At 37.5% G+C, this 22,631-nt stretch overlaps 1 protein-coding gene across 1 annotated transcript in view; it reads right to left on the bottom strand.

Annotated features, from left to right (window-relative positions):
• Positions 1–22,631, bottom strand: part of RFX4 (regulatory factor X4) — a 91,943-nt gene that overhangs the window by 20,360 nt on the left and 48,952 nt on the right. Inside the window, exons 8-15 of the mRNA XM_052668593.1 lie at positions 22,263–22,426; positions 19,787–19,887; positions 17,958–18,016; positions 16,210–16,354; positions 12,736–12,830; positions 11,225–11,342; positions 4,549–4,668; positions 3,486–3,647 (exon numbers count right to left, since the gene is read on the bottom strand). Of these exons, the coding sequence (XP_052524553.1) occupies positions 3,486–3,647; positions 4,549–4,668; positions 11,225–11,342; positions 12,736–12,830; positions 16,210–16,354; positions 17,958–18,016; positions 19,787–19,887; positions 22,263–22,426 (964 nt within the window). The remainder of the gene's footprint in view (positions 1–3,485; positions 3,648–4,548; positions 4,669–11,224; positions 11,343–12,735; positions 12,831–16,209; positions 16,355–17,957; positions 18,017–19,786; positions 19,888–22,262; positions 22,427–22,631) is intronic.

Genomic DNA, 22,631 nt, shown 5'->3' with positions numbered 1-22,631 from the left:
GTAGAAAACAACAACAAAACCATTGGAAAGGAGAGAACTGCCTGAGTTTTACACTCTGCAATTGTTAGAATTAAACTTTTACTCTAGATGTTCTCATATATTTGCTTGAGTTCAGGAGCTGGAAATTTGCAGAAACAGTGTCATTGTATTCAAACACAAATATGAGAGCTGATAGCTCTGTGCAAGTTATCTCCTGAAATTTGGGCAGATCCCCAAACATAAGTATCTAGCCCAGACCTGGAAAACAGTTACCTAAAATGACAATTGATAACATGAAGACTGATTTCAGACATGTATTTCATGAAACTAAACAGTAATCTGCATACATCACTTTACTAATGTGTTAGAAAGTAGCTACAATTCAGAATTCATTTCAGGCTGTCCAAATAACATTGCATTAGCAAATGAGTAATCACAGCTTTCAAAGGAGCTTTGAGAGAGAATAGCACAGTCAGCCATATAGCTATCATTTTTATGACAATATTGCTGCAGTTTGAATAATCATTAATCTGGCCTTTGTGATTTAGAAAGGATAGAGACTAATTATCATTTTAAATGTCTGGTAACTTAACCCAAAGTTTTAAATAAAATGCTAGCTAAGCCATGCCAGATGTTGTAACATAGAATGCTATATATAGAATTTACCTTTCTTTTGCTTAGTACCATGTAATGGCAAAGTTTAGTTTACTGTCTCTTATGCTGACCATTGAGTGAAGGCAAAAAGGTTAAAACACAAGTTTAATAGTTAACTTTTATTGCTAATGTCATAAGAAAAAAAAAAAAAGTTAATGATACTTTAAATTAGGGAAGTAAAGCTAGTAGTAGCCAATGGGACCAGTTCTCAACATGTACAAAGCATTTTCAGAGTTTTATATTTACCCCATGAAAGACGTTTAAGAAAATCAATAGAATGTCCTTTAAATTTGTTTCTCCAGACCAGAACTTCCTGTCCCAAAATATTCTATATACTAGTTCCAAAATATCTGTGTATGTAACATTTTGATTATATATATATATATATATATAAAAATTACATCTTCAGCACTGCCATTTTAAATTATAGCAATTTTCAGTGGTTGAAACATGGCTGCATTACCTTATGTGAACGGATCTTGCATTCCACTGTGCAGTGGTTAGCAAACTGAAAAGGTGATCAGTTCATCTATATAATCCATATGGGAAATGAAGGTATTGCTAATTGTCCAAATTAGATCTGGGAAATATCCATATCCTTGTATTTATTTAATCTTAAATGGATAAACGGATGGCTGCTTGAATTGACAAATTTGGCTTGTTCTAGGCCAAAATGACTTTCACACTGGCAAAAATTAGACTGTACAAGATTGTAAGAATAAAATCTAATTCAACTGAAGCTTTCTGAACAACCTGAAAAATAAGAAGCTAGAAAAAACAGAGCTAAAATGATTAGAAATAGCTTTCTTGCCTAAGAAGTTCTGCTATGGAATAATTACATCAAGTACTACTGACTGTATTATGGCAGTACATCCTTCAACCATTGTACCTAAGTAATTCTTTTTCTGGCTTCAAACTTCACATCAGCAGACCTTGGCCTTACCAGGGCAAGCAAAAGAGAGAGAGAATAAAATAGACTATAAAAAAAAACAAGATACAACATGAAAACAGAAAGGAATTACATTGGTAATGTCTGTGTGAGTCCATTCTCTGATTCTACTCTATTATTACTGATGGATTCAGAAGCGATACATAAGGTTCATGCAATTCCTATTCCTGCCTGGATCTGAGGCTACATAAGGCCACCTTATTCCACACATAAGGTGGAAGCTCATACAGATGACTTATAGGCTATTGTTTAAATGTAGAATAAACCTTGGGTTAATAGTTAAGATATCCATATAGAGTTACAGTCTATGTAGCTTAAGCAAAAACGTCCCTCAACTTTCCACACCTATCAATGCCACTGGAGAGCACATGGTTCCCAACTTCTCAGTCTTTTGCTTCTAAGGTAGAATTCTGCATCCCTGTAATTTCTGGATACAATATCACAATGTTCTTATAGGACCATTATGTGTACAGACCAAGTTACTCACAAAATCGACATTTCAAGACTCAAACACATACACCACCTCCAGCATTGCTTGATCCAAAGCAGACCTACCTGCTCACCTAACATGTTTAAGCTTGATACTGCTTTATTGTCTAACTGTTCTGGGGGTGATATCATTCTATTTCCCTCCTAAATGCAGTATAGACTCCAACAATGAGAAAACCTTAAGTTTCAATGTAGGGATAGTAATTCTTAAATTGCCTTTAACCACAACTATGCACTGTGCCTCCCTATGGTGCCTTTGAAAACAAAGAAAACATTTGTCAGAAGGATTTATTACTCATTTGGCCACTGCCAAATTCTCCAGTGTGGTAAATCATAACTTTCTGACATTCTTTCATGAAGGTTTTGTAAGTTTTCTAGTACATCACAAGTGATAGCTTCCACATTCTGATATATACCCATTGCACCAAGGGGCAGCAAAGCTGGTATTTTACTGCCTAGAATGTCTTCTGAAAGTCACTCACATTTCTGCCAGAAATCAAATTTCTGATTTTCATGAATTACGAAAACACAGCTTTTAGATCATACAACAGATGGACCATCTTCTCCATGTCCAACAGGTAACAACTGGGTACACAGGATGGTTGCCCATTAATACAGGCCAATCAACAAGCCAGATGGGTGCATCACTTTTATTACTGTTTTCTGGTAGTTCACCCAAAAACTGAATATTAAGAACTGATTTTTCAATCTGTGGGCCCACCACAATACAACAAGCTCATGAGCTCTGAAAACAGAGAATGTAACTGAAAACAGTATGGAGCATGCTTCAGACCTTCAATTCCTAATTTCTAATGTTGAAAGTTACCAGTAATGTGTAAAAACATGTCCAAGAGAAACGTGTGCAGATATTTAAGCATGTTTGGGTCTCAAATATGTCAAAAGATATCCAATTCTCATTTTTCACTCTGGGTATGCAGTGGGTATTAATTATTAATTAAGATGCTGAAAGCCTCAGCAAGCCTTAAAACAACTTGCATATTTCCTTGAGGTATATAACACTTTTCATAGAGATTGATTCCCATCAATGTCATTGAACATGCTTAAAAGTATTCACAAAAGATTTCATGGCATTGCCAGAAATATGACCAATTTAACTGATTTAAAAAGCATTTGGAAATACAGCAACAGGCCTGTTCTCTTGAAGGCCTCAGCAACAGAATATAATCTGGTCTGAGGACTCCTGTTAGGGCTCTAGACTCCAAGCGTCAGATCCATTTCCTGTTAAACTGCACGCAATATTCGGATAAAAGAAAGTATAACCAGTAGTTTTAACAGATTTCTGCTTAGCTTAGCATCTCTCAAAAACAGGCACGTATCGTGCTCAAGTTCCATGTCAGATGATGGAATGCAAAAGCCATCTTCAAGCAGATCCAGCTGCCGGAAACCTGCCTACCTGTTGTAGCTGCTATGCCACCGTACTCTGGGGACTGGTTGCTGACAGGTGAGGGGGCAGAGGGCACTTCCACTGAGGTGGCAGATTTAGCTGGGGAGAAAGGCACTGGGGAGGGAGTTGGAGGAGCTGGTTCGCTCAGGATAATTTCTTCTCGTATTTCTGCTGCGGAGTGAGAGAAAAATCACAGAACAAATGATTAAAAGTGAAGGGACAGTGAGAAACCATAGAAATACTGTGTGAGCAGTTAAGTTCTTTGCATAATTCACAAAATCCGTAGCAGGACTCACATAAATCTTTGAAAGAAGCACTTCAGTAAGATTCAGTATTACCAACGTGAGTTTATTTTAATAAGATCTCTTATAGAAAAGTGCTATTCTTCCTGATGTACATGTAAGAAATATGTGCATAGACAGTGTAGGGTTTTATTCCTGTAAGATATGATGACAAAGTGATTTAACTTTCCAAAATTAATGGAAGATGCAAGGAAGGAAGATCAGTGTGGATCAGGAGCATCCCTGAGCAGAGAGACTAATGGCAGTCTGTCTGCTTCTGTTCTGGCAACTCAGTGCAAAGTAGAACAGGGCAAGGAATTTGCTTCTGTACAGAAATCAGAATTTAAATGCATCAGAAATTCTAGCCTTTTTTTTTTTTTTTTAATTTACTTGCTCAATTCTTGTATCTCCCTTTTATTTAGGTTGATACAAACCCAGTGATATGAGTTTATTTAGTGTGAAACAAGGGTGAGAAAGAATCAAGACAGAGCCCACTGAAATGCAAAGGTGGCTTACACAGATCAACTGAGGCAAAAGGTTCTCTATTTGAAAAACTGAGTCTGTGCTCAGGAATAGTATTTCAGACATCCAGAGTCAGACCATGAAGCAGGTCTCTTTCAGAATGCATTAACTCCAGGAAGCCCCTTGACAAATGACAGATTTCAAAGCATGATGGAACCGAAAAGCAGCGTTGCACTCCTAGATAGGACTCACAGGGTTAGGTGAGGATAAAGAAAACAGTGAATCCAGTGGAGTAAAACAACAAATGATGAATAAAAGAACAAACTCACCTGTGCTTCCTTCTCCTTTCATTGCCCTCATTAGCTCATTAGCTCTTTCTTGACAATGGAGTGATTCTAGCAGGTACAATACGTAGTCATCAAACATCAAGTGAATAAGGTGAAAAGACCCTGGTAATAAAATGAACAAACAGAAAAGCCATTGACTGTCTCAATACACTCATTAAACCAGTGATTAGGGGATTCGACACAAAAGGCACTGAGTAGAACTGCCTCAATATTGCACTACCACTGCAGTATGCCGGGTACTCAAAGTAAAAGAGGTCAAAGGAAATCTAAGGACCAGCATACTATCCACTATGCACTTACACAGGCATATACGACCAACTGTTGTGGTTAAAGAGGCTGCCTACCTGAGATCTGGGACTTGATATCGAGTTTTCTTTTCCTGCATTAGAATTGAACAGTTTAGACAGTTACACTGCAAGTGAAATTATCTATGGTATCAGATACAAATTTCTGTCAGAAGTATATTCCTAAATTGACTGCCCTCGTGATGTTCTGGTAAAAAACAAAACAAAACAAAACAAAACTGAAGCACCTGTGTCACTGGACAATGAAACGATTGAGAGACTAATCCATAGAAAGGTAGGAACAGCCTTCCAGATCTCCTGGTGGTATACCTGCAGTGCATTGCCTGGGCTGCATGAGGCACACGATATCTGTCAGACACAGAGGCATCACCAGCAATTCTACATATCTTAAAGGAAAGTCTTTTGCCTCTGCTTTGCTTCCTCTTACTTTTCCTACCACATTTTTTTTTACCTAATTACCAGTTTGAATCATATCAACAGTACAAAATTTGGCCTGTTTTCTGTGCTATTATCTCTTCTGTGGTACTCTTAACTGCCATGACAGGAATGTGAAGAAAGAAAAAGTACAGACAAAACAAAATGTTGGGATGGAGTCAAAGAACTTGAAAATTAATAGTAAAAAGAGATTATGTTGTTAGTGCTCCGCCACAAATCCTCAAGTGAGAGCTGAGCACAGATGGAGAACTTGTTAATGTTGTTAGGAGGAACTACTGGGAGATGCTATAGACTAGAGTAATAGAAATAAAAAATTTTTAGCACAATGTAAGAAGTTCTATCCTTAGGGATTTATAGAAAACCTTAATCTTTAAGTTCCTCAATTACAAATGACAGAGCTGAGGATAAATTAGTTGACAAACCTCTGCTGCAGTTGGCAGCGAATGTAGTTACATGCCTCTCTGGAAATGGAAGTATTAAAATTATTGCACAAGGCACTGGTGAAAGCTCACTTGGAAAACTGCACGTAACTCTAGTTGCCAATGTCCAAGAAAAATCTGTACAAGCTTAAACTGGTATGGAGATTACCAGGAGGATGTGGGAAATGGACAATAGATTTCAAATTATTAAAAATGCTTTTCTGGCTTCATTTTACAGAAGGGAAAAGGAATTGCTTTCCATAATGTATAAAGAAAAATAGTTGTCTGGGGTGGTGAAGAAACATTTGCCCAGAGCATACATATCCACAAAAATAGATGTGTTAGAAGAGACCATAGATGCATTTCAACAGAAAATTAAAGAAGCAAAGCATGAGGACTGGGACACTGTGTAGTTTCTTCCTGAAAGGAATCACATTCATTTTGAGAGGAAGACTGACAAGTATCAAGATGGGATTTTGGTCAGTTTACACAGTAGACTCCACGACATACAATACCTGTAATAGCTGCAGACAGGGCTTGATCACACAATACTTTTTTGAAAAGCTCCTAGGTTTATTTAGACTTGTATGGAATATTTAAAACATGCTCATGTTAGTGGTCAGATAACTCTAACACATGCAAATGCAGCCAGCTTAAATTAGCAGCTGCTCCAGCAGCCTGTGATTTAAACAGGAGAAAAATCACAAGCTGAGAAACAGAGATCAGTCACCGCCAGTCAAAAAAAAAAAAGCACCTGATCATCCAGATGTGTTCTTTTTGAAATCCCATTAACACATATTGAGGAAAATACTTCTATGGAAGAAAAAAAGATGCAACAAATTTCAAATTCAATTAAGTATCATAACAACTGATTTGTTCTTTGGAAAGTTAGCTTTATCTTGGGACACTAGATTTTATCATGACGAAGCATAAGTATACCTCTAGTCCAGTTTCTACATTGAAATATACTGTTGAAGGGAGAAGAAGTGTTTTGAAAGGCCCTATATCCTTATACAGTTCTAGCTGGCAATCCAGCTTTCAAAGCAACTCTGAGCACATTCTTTTTCTTTGTGACCTGATGGTCTTTGTGTTTCTTTCTCTTACTCCATGCCTGCATGGCTTCTGCCATCACTGATACAAGCGGAGTGCACACACGGGGAAGAGAATGTGAGCCTTTGTGTTCTTGGGCAAGGCAGCAGAGATAAACATACATGATTGCAACACCTTTGCTCAGAGGAGGAAATCTTTGGCTCTTCTTGAACGTGAAGCATTCAGTTTTTTGTTTCCACATCTATGCAAGTCAAAATGATAGCATGTTTCCCCAGCCTTGCAAGGATAAATACTGGAGATCATCACCTGATTACTTCTGAAGTTCTGCTTTAAAGATCTTTTGAATTAGAAGTCTTATTAAATAAAACCCTATGTAACATAGCAGTATTATGAAGACAGTGGACCTCACTGATCGCCTTGTTACTGATTCAGAGCTCCTCCAGTGAAAAAAAGAGATTATTAAGAAGATCCAAGTCTTACTGATTTCAGCGCAGCTCCTGCTCATGAGATTTTCCAAGGTAAGAAAATCAGGCCTCAGTGCTGCGAAACCTCACGTGGTGGCAAAAGGCTCAGGGTATTTGGGGTTTGTCACCAAACTCTTCACTCTCTTTCATTTAAATAAGAAATCAAAAGAAAGTTGCTTATAGTTTCATAAAAAAACGCTTGCAAGTGTGAACCCTAAGCACTCAAATGCTACCAAGCAAATGACAAGAATGCAAGATTTGCTATTTAAAAAAATAGTCTTTGTTTTTGGGGGGGTCTAATGCTCTGTTTTGAAGCCTTGGGGTTGGCAATACTGAATGCAGCATTTAAAAACATCCCAGCACCCTTGTCATTCTTTTGAATTTCTCTCTTCCTCCTCTATTATTTCTCCCACTGTGTATTTTTAAACTCTGTATAGAGTTTTTGAGCCCAGAATTTGCGTGAAAGACGCCAGACAAACAAGTTGTTGATACTGAATGAATGCAATATTTTTACATTTCCAAATGATTCAAAAGTAATGTAAGCTACAGACTGAAACCAGTATCAAGGCATGTATTTCAGCAATCCAGTGAATAGCTATTCAGCACAACGTGCAGTAAATTATTCTGTGCTTGCAAGCTACTGTTTTTCACATTAAACTGTTTAGCTTGTTCAAGTATATCTTTAAGCAATGAAAAGGATACAGTTGTGGCTGGTAAACCTTACTGCTGCTTTAGGAAGAGGGAAGATGTTATTCAAGAGACTGAAATTATAATAATAAATAGTATTTGGCTGTAATTTTCAGATTGAATTAACTGAAATCATGGCAATGATTACTCAGGTAACATACAGTAAATATCATCTGCTATTAACAGATATGGCAATTATGTGTAAGTAGCAAAAAAAAACAACCAACAGTGAGATGTCGAGACTTGGAAAAAATCATGGTACATGGAGCTTCTATTACTAATTAGTTATGTTAATAGACTGGATGCATTACCCAAACATCACCACCAACTGTGCCTTTGATATGCATAGATAGGAAGGAGAGAGGGAGGCCAGGAGGGGGAAAAAGGGAGAGGGAAAGATAGGAGCTTTATCTTGGCTAAGATTGTTTCATCCTGCCCATGTCACCACAAGTAAAAGCTTTGCAGAATCAAATCTCTCTGCTTGCCAGTCCAGTGCCAGACGCTGCAACTTTCTCTAATCAAATTTCCATATAATCTATTTCACAGACAGAAATATAGTGCCCTGCATGTATAAAGACCTCAGCACCTAACACAACCTCCCTCTTTTTAATCTGAATAACATCATGAGCATCTGAGTGGAAAAAATAAGCAAAAATCAGTCCACTGAAACTTAGTAAATATAGTAGTAATAAATAAACAAATAAAGTAATAAAAGTAAAGTAGTAAATATAGTAAATTTACAATGACATAAAAATGCAAAACTTTTTCTCTAAGTTAAGAGCAAGGGTATACAAATAAAAATCTTCAGGAGTGTGCCAACGTCTTTGTTTCTCACCTAAATGCATATGCTATGGTGAAAGGCTAGAAGGAACTTTATTAAGCACAGAAGAGTCACTGACTTCTAGCTTTCATCTGTTTACATTCAGGTGGTTTTTTCCTCTTGGAATTTGCTTGACTCTAAGCCATGAACAATGTGTCAAATGGCATTGCTGTGAAAGTTTAACAGCATTAGTACGAATTATTATAATTTTGTGTCTGCAGCTAAATAACGTTTGGTTTATTTTTGAAGAAATAAGGTAGGGATAACCCAGGCTTTTCCCTGATAGGATGAGGGTATGATTTAGGTCTGGTTTCCTCCCTGAAAACCCAAGGCTCAGAGTTCCTCCTTCCTCCACTGGAGCTGGATCTGAGCAGGTCCCACTTCAAATAAGGTTAGAACTGGGACTGGGCCAATGCTTGCCATCTCACTCCCAGAAGAGAATTCCACCTAACAGGCTGCAGACTACCGTGGTTCAACAAATTTTTAAGTGGTTGGTATGTAAGTTAAACAATTTCAACAAAAAAGATGAGAAAATCCTTCCAGTGGATTCTCTAGTCCTTTGTCTAGAAATCTAACACTGCTGAGGCAGGTAACTGGGCTAAGCAGTGAAAGATGGCAGATGCAATAGAATTAATGATTTTTTTTAAATCCTGTTTTTGCTATCAAATTAAAAGCTGTTATTGGTCTAGTTCTAATTATAAAATTATAGAATCACAGAATCATCAAGGTTGGAAAGGCCACTAAAATTATCTAGTCCAACCGTCGACCCATCACCACCATGCCCTCTGGCCATGTCCCTCAGCACCAAATAGCACAGACCACCCATGAAAAACACATCATTTATGACTGTTTTTTTCCCTGACTGCAGCTATATATAAAATATCAAATTCATGTTTGAAGATGTGCATCCATATAAAGAGAATCATGAGTTTGTATGCAGTTACATGCACTGAGTTATAAAGACAAAAATAAACCAATGATAAGACTGAGCAGTTAAAGTTCTCATAAATGAGAAATTCAAGACTCACATTTATAAGAGAGAGAGCAGGTAAGTTATTTTGGCAGATCTAATATGTTATAGTGTCATGGGTCCCAAACTTGAGCAAGTGAATAATTGCCAATCTTCACATTTTCTTGAAACACAGCAAGTTCATAATTGTTTCTATTACTAATCAGAGCTGAGAATCACTTTCAGACAACAACAGACAACCAATAGAAAGTGTTTTCTTCATTTGCTGGCTGCTGGTGTATTTCACAGGTTTAGGTTTATGTCCATAGAGAGATGTGTGGCAACACAAACTGCTGGAGTACAAAATTCAGCATTCCTTCATACGAAGGGATTTTTGAATACTGTGGGAATGTATACTCTGTTAAGCAGTATCAGCTCTTTTTATGCCCACAACAAAAGAAAAGCTGCAATAACTCAAGGAGAAAATGAGTCCTAGAGGACGTTCAAAATAGATATGATCAGGATACTGGTGCTGAAAACAGAATCTAGCAGATGGAAACTGTGGTCATCTTGGGAATGCTCACTAATCTGATGTCTAATAGTGACTCACTAATAGCTGCTGGAAAAATCCTTTACAAGGGAAAAGGTGATGAAAGAAGTTTCATATTAAATTATAAATTCTACTCTGAGTTCCTGTTTCTGATGGTTTCTGAATGTCATCTAATGGCAGAACACAGGTGGCAGAAAACTTTGCAGTCCTTCAATACACTGCCTTTATAAGTTCACTTCTTATTAATCTTCTATGACTACGTCCTGGCAAATATGCACATTCAAAAAACATCCCTAATTCAAACTCTAGTTGCAAATAACCACAAATGTTTACACTCATAACACAACAGTCCATTTCCAATCACCTATCTTAAACTGATTTTATAACTGATGCTGTTTCTATCCCAGGAGGTCAAGGCAAATCTCCTTTTGAAACCACATGGAAAAACAGCATGCATTTTCACTACTAAACAACATCTTTAGTACATAGAAATCACCTTTCTATCCTGACTGTGTTCTGGTAGAATGGAAGGCAATCTGTATAGGACACACAAATAGGTCCACTCTGCAAAGTCTAGATTAAAAAGCCAAGTCCTTTAAAAGCAAAGCTAGCAAAATGGCTCACTGGCAAGCTTTTTGTCTGCTTGGGCACAAAATCACTTATCTTAGCATAACACGGCCATAGCAGTTTAGGTAACCTGGCTGACTGCACAGAAGTGCATTAGGGAATGCTCCAATGATTGACTTCTCAAGCTGACCTGTGACTGATAACTCTGGCTACAACTAACAGAAATAACAGCGTTTTGCACTCTTCTGGCTAGGATTTGAAGGAAAACATCCACATGAGTTAGCAGCCTTGACTCTTTTTCTTTTTTTTTTTTTGGTAGAAGAGCCCCGGACACATGAAAACTACCAGCCATGTAGTCTTTTTTGGTCTGTGTCATGCAAGTAGTACAACAAAATGAAAGCACTGAAAGTACCAAAGCTGGGTGCACTGTGCAAAGTCATGTCCCGAATCACTCGAGTGCCAAAACAGGACCACATCAGGAGAAACTGCTGAGCTACTTTCTTCAAAGAGCCTGGTCTCTTGGCAGCTACCTGCAAGAAAACAGATACATCTAACATGGCAAAATTTTCATTTCCACCATTTGATACAGATGAATAATGTATGTATCTATGTTCCATTTTTAAAACTGAAAAACTACTTACCATTAATCTCACATTAAAATAAACACTAAAAATTCAAAACAAACAAAAACAAAAAAAAACCTACCCAGAAAGCCAACTTGCAACTATATACAAACACTGGAAAGAGAAAAGCAGAACTACCATTCAACTCTGAGAGTGACTTCCCTTTATGAATGAGAAAAGAACTGCCCAAAAAAGCCCCAGTCTTCATTTTAACCTAATCACTTACATGACCATTCCTAGACAAGGAAACAATGAGTAATCAAGAATGCTTGATCTATGCTGAAAATGTATATTAGCACTTCAATTAGAGTTTTGTCATGTTGTGAATATGAATAGACATATTACTAGCAAAAATACTCCCCAGAAAGAACACTTCAGGCATCAACTCCATGAAACTTATTTGACAGGGTCATATGTTGGTTAACAAATTAGGTTCATTCAGTTATCCAGTGAAACTCCATCTTGAAATTCTTCATGCAAACCATGGTCTGCATTTGAAATTGCATTTTAATAATCCAAGAAGAGTACTCCAAAGCAATCAAAATATTTCAAGTAATCTGGGGAAGTGCCTGTAGGTTTTTTGTATCAATTTTTTTTTCAGCAGAGAGAAAGGCAGCATATTAGCACATGTATTTTTACTTACTATCTCTAAAAAGGAAATCTGGAATGAAGAGTTGAAATTGCAAAAGAACATCCTAATACAAAACACAGTTGATGACAGAAGTTAGTTTGTTCATAACATAGTTACATACTCTATTTAATATAATGATGATGCATGATCACTTTTGAAAATATTCTTTGAAGATTTTTTAATATATTTTTGCATCCAGTCAAAATAAAGTACAAGCCCTGGTTATCTCAAATCAACTGAAAATACAGTATAAATTTGTAACACAGACATTCCTCTTTACATTTGAGAGCATATAAATTAATTAGCTGGCCTAAATATCTCTCTTATTAAAATCTTTAAAGGACAAACCAGATTACCATTTTCATTTGCACTGTTTAGTGAGAACAGCTCTGAGCTCATCTCTCCATACTTTTGAAATATTATTTGACTGAAAATCTTAGTCCTGTTCCATTCTTGAATACTTTTTGAGTTGGGCAGACAAGAGCAGAGATTCTGAATGTGAGCAGTTCTCATACTGTGCATGAAAGGTGGGGACATTTTATCTGCTGCTGCTTTACTTCTGCTGACTGCACCGCTTCACTTTCTCTTTTTCTGTTTTTGCTAATGATCTATGACCTGAACAGAGCTCAAAAAGCACATCGGTGACTCAAGTCCTTATTCTTTACCAACCTTTACAACACATCTGTCCACCATGGAATCCAGCCACTCAATGTATGACTCAATGGGGGACTGCTCCTCCAGAAGGTGATCAAACTCCTGATACACTGGCAGACAAAGCAAAAAAACAGCCCACTTCAGTGCTTGAATTCCATTTAGAGCAAAACAGAAACAAAACAGAAAAAGCTGCCAATAACATGACCAACTTGCTATGGTTTTTTTTTTGTAATAGATTGCTCGGCCATGACAAATATGATTTCCTTGGTGCTGACCCAGTAATTTTTCCTGGTCTCCATCTTGCTTCTTCTGAAAATGATAGAGTCATTGGAAGTAGCATTTAGGTGCGAGCAAATCAGGACCTATTATTTAAAGTTCTTCTTTTGATTTAACCTTCGGCTGTCTGTGGTGCCCGGAAATGAAACATTTATGGTGTTTGCTACGAAGAGTGTGAAGCTAGGCCTTGACCCTGGTGATGAAAAAAGGTCATGCATGAAATTGATTTAGAAACGCATAAAGAATCTTTAAGCATCAAATAGATGAGTATTGTTGATAGTGCTCTCTTCGTATAATGCTTTAGTTGCAAAAACATTATTTAGCTGCTGCAAATCATCTATTTGCAATGCCAGACACACACAAAGAAGTTCCATAAACTTCTACTTCTTCAGAACAAATTGTTACCAAAGCACAAATGCTATGAAGTAGTTTCAAAAAGCAACACAAATACTTTTTAACCTTTCCCAAGTTAGTGAATTCATACTTTAGTACAGAAAGTAAAAAACAATTAAATAATTAAACTGCAGCTCTTAAACCTGCAAGTCTCCAGTTTATTAATGAGAATCAAGGACTAAAAGGCAAAGAATCATGAGCTGTGATTTGACCTTAAGAAACTGCTCTTCAACCCAGCTAAAATAAAAGGCCCAGTAAATCAAGAAGAAAGACACTTTCTACCTGCTGTGTCACAGGATGATCTCAATGTGCTATGCATTTCCATTTATGCTTAATTGCAAATAACAAGGGGGAAGAATTTCCCACCATAGGAAGCAGATAGTGGGGGAGGTGGAGGAGACCAAGTTTAGAGGTGATAGCGAGAAGTGGAGCCAGTGGAGAAGTGAGCCAGAGAGACTGTCTGAGATTAAAGCAAAGAAGGAGCTCAGTGGTCTAAATGGAGCAATAGCATCCCATGATGAATCAGCAAGATAAGCAGGAAAGCTTTTGCGCCCACTTAAAACTTGGTTTAACTTACAGTTGCAAAGGCTGGATGGTCAGAAACTTGATCATGGAAGAAGGGAAATAATGATGTTTGGGCTGCTTTTATCTTGTTTTGCTTTTTCTTACTGAATGGGCAGCCTCTCTTTATTCAGGATAAGATCTTAGAGAAATCCAAATTTTGTCTTTTTATCTGAGTATTTGGCTGGACAGAAACTGCCAATAGATGCAATAATTCACATGCTGTGCAAAGAGGTGAGCAACAGTAGAAAAACAAATCAGTCGCCTGCTTTGGCAATGCAGGAGCATTGCATCTGTGGGGCATTGCAACCATGTACCATCAGCTATTTGAGAAAAGTAATTGCTTAGCCTTTAGTGACTGTTAGAAATACGGGATCTGAGAACAGTGGGAATAAAGAAGAAACCAGGTCAAAGACAGCGACTGTACCTGAGCAAGAAATAGCTTCTCATCTACCCAATGATTTTACAGTGTTTCTCTATAACTTTACTTATAAGTTTATGAACTTTTTTTGTTATTATCACTTTTTTCCCCTGAGAGATAGTAGCTGAAAATTGTACTTTCTTGGTTCTTAATGCCAAGAACGTGCAAGCAGGCCTTACTGCATGTGACGAGTCACAGAAAGTGTAACCTCTGAGATGCTCTTTGGCCAAGTAGAACATACATCAACGATGAGGGAAAAAGCTGTAAGATTTAGAATAAGCTTTCTATATATTTGACATCCCTGTGGAATCTCACCACATAGTTGAACATGCATATTGGATTACCATTTCTGTGAGCTTCTGTTTTTTGCTTATTGAAATATATGGACCTACAATATGGAAAAATGTATGTTCAAATCCATCTGCATTCAAGAAAATTCCATTTGATTTGATGGTACTTAAGTTTGTATTTAAATATTCAGCACCCATATAAAAATATTTCCTAAACAGTGAGAATTTTCTGAATGAGAGCCGAAACTATTGCTGCTCCTAGGGATTATATCTTTGAGAATTCATTACGTTTTGGTCAGTGGGTGGATGCTGGGTAGACACATAACAGATGGCAGAAAAATGTAGCAAGCTTCTATACTCCACTCTCACTATTCTCTACTTCCCCTGTTGCTATGTAGAGTTTTAAACCCTTAAGAATGGAAGAGCACCATGTAAGGAGGTGAATCAAGGGTTAAGAAGGATAGGTAAGGGTACAAAGCACATCTCACTGAAAAGGTAGCAGAGGATGTAAGACCCATTCCTAAAAAGGAGAGAAGACTTTTACCACAGTGTTACAATAGTGAGACAAGATGGGTGTGAGAGAAGAGCCAATGTCAACTTTGCAGGGCCCAGTGTTCATGTGAATGTATCACCCTCTTTCTAGCCACACACTGAAAGAATCACCCCTCTAGCAAATGTACCCATGCAGGGCTCCCACAAATAGTATCTGGGTGGATCCCCATTAAAGCTGGTCCTGGATGAGACATGACTGATCCTAAACAGTCAGATCAATACAGCAGATGGGTTTGAAGGGAACCAAAATTACGAATGATGCTAAAGACAAAGCTAATAAATACCAGTGCTTTGGAGGAACAAACTCAGTGTGCTCAGGGTGAAACACAAGCTTACAGTCACAGTCACATTTGCTTGACAAGACAAATCAGATTTTATAAGTGCAAAATAAGATCTTTGACTATGAAACCAATTTGCCAGCATCTCCAAAGTCACTTTTCAGTTCGTGCCTTTCACTACACTACAAAGAATCTAAATTAGCCAATTAACTTGCTTAATACAGTACATTTATTTATTCATAAAAGTTCAGGGTAAAAGCTTCATCCCATCAAATTCCTTTGTTTAAGAAAATATCATGTGAAATGGAGCTATTTACAAATAAAATTTACAAGGCACTCAAAGCCATTTGGGGGCAAACACCTCCAAAAGACAATTCCCCAACAATTTTACAGCAGGGTAGATTTACTTCGTTAGCTCCAATGGCTAATGCATACATTTACTTTGCCCATGTCCATGGCAAAAAAAAAAACAACTCCCCCTCAATTTGGTGCATGTTCTGTGCCACTGGCTGTTCTAGATACTAGAAAGAAAGTCTGTAATGAAGGAGTGCCCAGATCTATGCCTTAAAATATAAGACCTTAAAAAAGATTCGCCTGTGTTTTTGAGAAATATCTCCTTAAGCAAACGAATAGCTGCAAAAACATTACTTTTACTGAGGGTTTTTTTCCAACAAGAAACCAAGGTTCACCTGGCGTTATTTGAGGGTTCATCTCTTACATTGTATGATGAGTTTTCTGTGCTCCTCCCTTGAGTCCTCCATAGTATAGAGGGTTTGTTTGGTAATGCTATTCAGATCCACATTCCTCCAGTCCTCTAGCATTTGAAAAGTGATGTCTGCACTGTGGATCACCGTTCTTGATGCCTGTAATCCAATCCAATCTCTTCATTAGTTCATGGTTTATTTGATTAAAAAAAATAACCTTTATCCCCTTTTCCGCTTCCTTAGCTAGGCTCACTAAATTGATTCTCCTCATTCAACCCTACCCACTGAACAGATATCTTATGGAAGTTACAGAGCCCTCTTACCACAGTGAACTTTGAAATCAGTTTGCCTTGTTCAATTAACAGCAAATATTTTGCTCACACTCACCACAAACCCAAAATATGGACTCTCCAAATTAAAACAGCTCCATTGGTTTTTCAGTTTACTTGAGGTCAAAATTAAAAGCAACAGCAAAAATGAAGCCAAAACCAAAGGAACCTTATAAGGGTTTACAGTCCACGCTCTCCCACACTATGAAGACTCCCATTCTTCCCTCAGCCACTAGCTTCTTCTGAAAATGATAGAGTCATTGGAAGTAGCATTTAGGTGCGAGCAAATCAGGACCTATTATTTAAAGTTCTTCTTTTGATTTAACCTTCAGCTGCCTGTGGTGCCCGGAAATGAAACATAAAAGCTGAAGATCATTTGCCTCTCTATATCTGCCTCATGCAGGGTTCTGCTGGTGATAATGGCAAGAATAGGGTGATAGAAAAGGAAGCGACAAAATTTCAAGCTAATACGACACACACCAGATCTCTGTAAGTGAAACAGATGACAGACACACTAAGGTTACCAGATTCCCCAAGGAAATTATACATTTGAATAATCCTTCAATGTAAAGAGACTGTTGGATCCCAAGCCTGATGCAGAAGGTTGTGGTCTCTGCATATTGATTTCCTCTGAACCTCTACAAACCTTCAAAGCTCAGTGACATTCCACTGTGGGAAGGGGAGGGAATGGAGGGAAGAAATCTACAAAGGTGTCCTTCCAGAAGCATCTGCCCCCCTCCCCCCCCAAGTTTCTTCCTGTGGGCTTCCTGACTCTCAGGGTTACCCTGGGTGCTAGATATACCTTTCAAATGTAAAGCTTAAAAACTAATAAGGAAAGCAAACTACCTGCTCAATATATATGTGAAACCTTAATTAACCCAATGCATTCTCCCCTATTTTGTACTACATGGAGTATGGTCTCATTAATTTTTGATAGGTAATTGTCACCTAAAGTAGCTGGTGAAAGCAAACAGTTCAGGGTGATTTTCTTACATTCCCTTGCTGTGGTCATAAAAATATTTTCATTTAAAACCCAAGTGGTTCAACCCTTTTGATTTTCACTGATTTACTTTTGATTTATAATATGCAATTACACTTGGAAGTTTTTGTCAGACATATATAAATTTTTCTGTCTCCATAATAGTCCTGATTCAAGCCTCACTGAAACCAATGAATCTTCTCAAATCATATCCTAAATTTGCTTCAAAATGTTTTCAGCTTAATTTAATGATCAGTGTGGCTTCTAGCTCTCTAGCAAAGTACTTTTGTTGATTAGTTCATGATTTTGTAAAGATGGTCATAGTAAATGTTGGAAAGAAACTGCTAACATGATCTCTTCCTCTTTGAGTAAAGTCCAGCTTGCCAATTTAATGAATTATTTTACAAATCAGTAAAAATGGCATTCAGCAAACTCAGATAATTGAAATATTTACTTGGCACAGATGATTTAGTGACGTCTGTCGCCGGAGTATTTGTGAGAATCTTCTGGACACTGTAGGAAAGAGGAGATATATACTTACATACTGTGCTAAATAAGTAAAATCCTTTACTTCTGAAAATTCTGAATTCAAATCAGCACTGAAAAAACATATCCAGTTTTTTACATTCAATTATGGCAACATACTGTTTGCATGAATAGCACAGTTTTAACTTAGTTTAAGCCTTGACCTACAACCTTAAATGTGGATATTCAATCAATTTTACAGAGGCATATTACAAGTGATGATTTATAGATGCTGTGAATAATGAGAGGACAAGGGAAACGTAGAGGACAATGGAAGAGCTTTGCTTGTTTAGCATAGCAAATTTTCTCCTGATACACAAAAGAGCTGAAAACCATAAAGACTGAACTATTTAACAGGAAGAAAAATGTTGGTGCGAGAACAAGTGGGCAAAACATAAGGACAGCAACATTTTATCAGGAAATTAGAAAAGTTTCCTAAGTTTTAATGCAAACAGGTTTTAGAGCAGCCTTCAGACTGGAGTAAGGAAGGAGCTAAAATCTGAGACAGTTTCAGGTAAAATCTGATTAAAGTTTCTAAAGTGATTACATGACACACTAACATGCAATGGCATAAGAGAGCCTATAAAGTACTTGCCATCTCTCTTTATTTCTTTCCAAGAGGATTTGGACCTTGTATTAAGATACTTCTTGTACTGAGAAACAGGAATTTTAAAATGTTTTGTTGATCATATTTTGTCTGTATTATATGACTTAAGAACTGCAAATACAACCAAGACTTGCAGTTTCTCCATTCAGTAATTCTTCTGATCACAACTTTTGATTAGGAGGAAAAAATTGCAGAAATGACGAAGGCTAGGATGTATGTGCTAGGTTGGACTCAATGTTTTCCTTATAAAATCACAAAAGGCCTGCAGAGCTATCCAAACAGGCCTTAGATGTAGTCACAGAGTAGGAGTTTCCTCAGTTAAAGAGCATTGTTCAAGAATGAGTAGAAAGTGCATCGTCTGTCTCTTTCTCTTTCCTGGCAGAATTGGAAAATTGTTGCAGATCCTTGATATTTTTGAACATAGAAAGATGTGATAAAGCATGCTCTCAGCTCTGACTTTCTGTAACTTTTAAAATGAATTAGTAAACAACACACCAAAACCTAAAATTAGTTATTCTAACTCACATTCTAGAGTGTTCTCTGTAAAATATACTTCTAATTTTCCGTGCTGATCAAAATAGTTAATCCTTCTCCTAAATTAGTTTTTTTTTTTTTTTTCCTCTTTAACTTTGTGGTGTGGAATTTAGTGCTCATGAAAGGCAAAGAATTGAGAGCCGTGAAATAAAGCAGGCTTTATCAATAGGTGATGTGCACTGCAGGCATCTACAAAGCATGTCTGAATAGGGCTAGTGCCCTTTCCTGTGGCGACAGGGTAATTTGATCTCCTTCATTTTTAACTCTGGCACTTTTTTGAGCAAGGGCCTCAAGCTGTATTCAAATTGTGCTACCCTAAAGGTTTGTTTAATAATTTTCTTTGCCTAATATCCCTAATGTTTGCTTACTATCAACAAAATTAATTTCTTATCAGAACTCACAAGAAAGGAAAAGTAATTTTTCTCACTTGGGGCAGTGCCTCATTTCACTAAATGAAATTGGTTCTCACGAGCAAGTGGAGCTTGGAAGTGAATGCAAGATTAACAATGCTGTCAGTATTTAATTCTTAAAAGAACTCAAGGTTCACTTCCAATTAATTTCTAAACATTAACATTACATATTTCCCAGATTAATAGGAGAGATTTGGCAATACTTACATTCAAATTTGATATTTCGTAGATTTTCTGGCAAGTCATGGAGAGCTACTTTTAGCCACTCATCCAGTTGCTTTGCAAACTTTCTGATCACCTGTGTCAAACTTAGAAGAGAAATCACTACATCAGAACATATACTCTGTGTCTTCTATAAGAATTGTGAACATGTGAACACTACAGGTCAATTATTTACACCTCACTATTATGCAGAGTTGCTGAACATGTTTTGGTCTGCAGACATGAAGGAAAACTTCTGAAAGCCTTTCCAGAAAAATGTAACACCACAGAGAATGAAAGTCTCTGTATGCACTGTATTGATTCTTATAAATCTTTTTTTTTTTTTCTTTTTTTTTTTTTTAGCTTAGGTTAAAATCATAAAAAATAAAAACATAAAATCACATTTATTTAAAGAAGATAAGAATAGGTCAAGCCTGGGATTTCAGGCCATTTGTCCCTAAATTTATACAAATGGACACAGACACATGTAAGTGAAGCAATAACCAACTGTGCTCCAGACTGAAGCCATTGAATGGGTGGCTGTGACAGTCAGGAATTTCTAGACTGTATGCGAGGGCACAGCAAAACCTTCCTGCTTAGCTCTGAGCAAGGCAAGAACTTTCCTAGATGAATGAGATTCCTCTCTTCTTCCTTACAGCCCTTTGCTAGATGGCCCCATCATTTCCTCCTAAATTTGGAAGGCTCTTCTTGTAAATTGCTCAGTGAAAAATGACAATTTCCAGGAAAAGTTCGGGGTATGATGTAGGGGAGACCTGCACTTGGTTCTGCCAGACTGAGCTGCACTGCCTGTAGCACTCAAGATACACACACGTTCTAACACTCAAGATACATAGACAGAGGACGCAAGGAACTGTACTTCATGCTGCCAGGCAGCCATTCTGTTTGTACTCCAACACACACTGCACAGAGGACAGAGGTGGTAAAATAACTGTTGCCATAGATCTGATCTGCTTTGCAGAGACACCGAGGATAGCGGACGGATGGCATCTGTTGCATCCTCTAAAAAGTGTTTTCTTCTGTGCAGTCAACATTCATTCCCAGGAAGTTCCTCAGAAGATTCTGGCTGAGTCAGCAAGATTTCCTTCAGGAGCTTCCATTGCAGTGAGACCCTTCTTCACCCCCTCCAGTGCAGGCTATGGCTTAATAGCCACAATCTGGCCCTTTATATGCATTACAAAAGTCCATATTCACACTCAAGTCTCTCCTTATTTGCTATGAAAGAACTAAGCAGCTTGAGAAAAGGACTGCTGTTCTGTTTAATCCTTCCAATGAAATAGATTTTTTTTCTGGGGGGGGGGCGGGGGGGGTGGAGAAGGCAAAGCCTGCAAAAATGGACATATCAAGGAAATCCCATGCTTATAACAGGTTTCTCATGGAAAAAATACTTTGTCTGTACTTCAGCAGTCATACACTGCAAACAGCAGTCACCAATTTAGGAGCATAGAATGACATCTCAAAAACATTTGCTGTAATTAGAGCTGCATTACAATCCTGAAGGCTAAATATACAGTGCCAATATTAAACTCTTAAAGGAATAAATGTAACGATTATTTAACCTCAGGAAAGTATCAAATAATAATAAAGGTGAATAAATATTTAGAAAAAGAATGTTTCCTGATGTTTATATTAGGAAAATCAAATAGAGGAATAGGTTGACTACACAGTAATTACACTTTATGCTCTAAAATGTTGATCTCTGTTCTGTTTTTTCTCTACATGATTAAGATTTCTTGGACTCAGATGTACTCCAGGTAGGGAGAGAAAAGATGACATCTACCTTGTGGATTGGCAAAGAAAACTGAGCTCTGAAACAACGGAATCAAATACTTGTTAATATTAATGAAGTGATCCTTAAATAAGTGTGCATCTGCTCATCACAGTATAGCCTTTAAATTAATCCAGGTTGTCTGAGACTTCTCAAGTACAATCTTCATATTTTCTGCTCTTGGCAAGCGGAATAACAATTGGGTTCCAAGAGTGTAAACACAGACAAATGCTTAAGTTGCAGTGCCTGAATATGGAAGGGAGTATTTACATACAGAGCAGCCAGGCCAGCTTTGGTCACTGTTATTCAGAGTACTGTTATCTTGCTACACTAGATTAGCAGAAATGTATCTGAAAACTGTCAGAAAATGAAGGAACGTGTCATTCTGCAGCTGCAGATTTCTGATATTCCCTGAAAGGCGGGACATGACCATCAGCTTGATGGTAATAAACCAAGAAGAAAGTCTTATCCTTTATCACACAAAAAAGTCACACTTTTCACAGCACAAGTGTTGTTAAAATCAATATGTTTTTTTCCACAGGCATGTCAGCATTCAGCTCCTTTGAACTGGCATGTGATTTAAACTCAGGTGGAAACATGCAGCTTTGTGAGAATTGGTGCCTTTTGCAAAGAGAAGATATATAATAAAGACAGCTGAGATATGTAGAAATGGCCAGTGCAGTCAGTTATACTGACCTGTCGGGTAGTGCTTGCAGTACTGTTGGCATCAAAACTCCAGAAATTGCTTTGTATAAAATCGAGTCACAAACTCCAACTATATTTACTACGGTTGAAGAACCCAGTACAGGCAGCATATGAGGAGGCATCCCTTGCCAAAAGTGCAGAAGAAAACTTTGAACCTGCAATCGTGAGAAGGAGAAGAGACATGTAAGAGAAAATAACAAAAGGCCATACTTTTTCCTTTAAATGATCCTGTTTGGATAACATTTATTTCAGTCTCACAGCTGGATTTATGATATACAACACAGATTATGTATATTTCTTAACTAGACAGGCTTATACTTAACCAGGCGCTGAATGGGATAATGAGCCAAAGGGCAAGGA

This window comes from Tympanuchus pallidicinctus, unplaced genomic scaffold, assembly GCF_026119805.1.
Source record: "Tympanuchus pallidicinctus isolate F22 unplaced genomic scaffold, pur_lepc_1.0 scaffold8, whole genome shotgun sequence".
Taxonomy (NCBI): Eukaryota; Metazoa; Chordata; class Aves; order Galliformes; family Phasianidae; genus Tympanuchus; species Tympanuchus pallidicinctus.
Note: the sequence above shows the minus strand (reverse complement) of the source record. Positions and strands in the feature narration are given on the sequence as shown.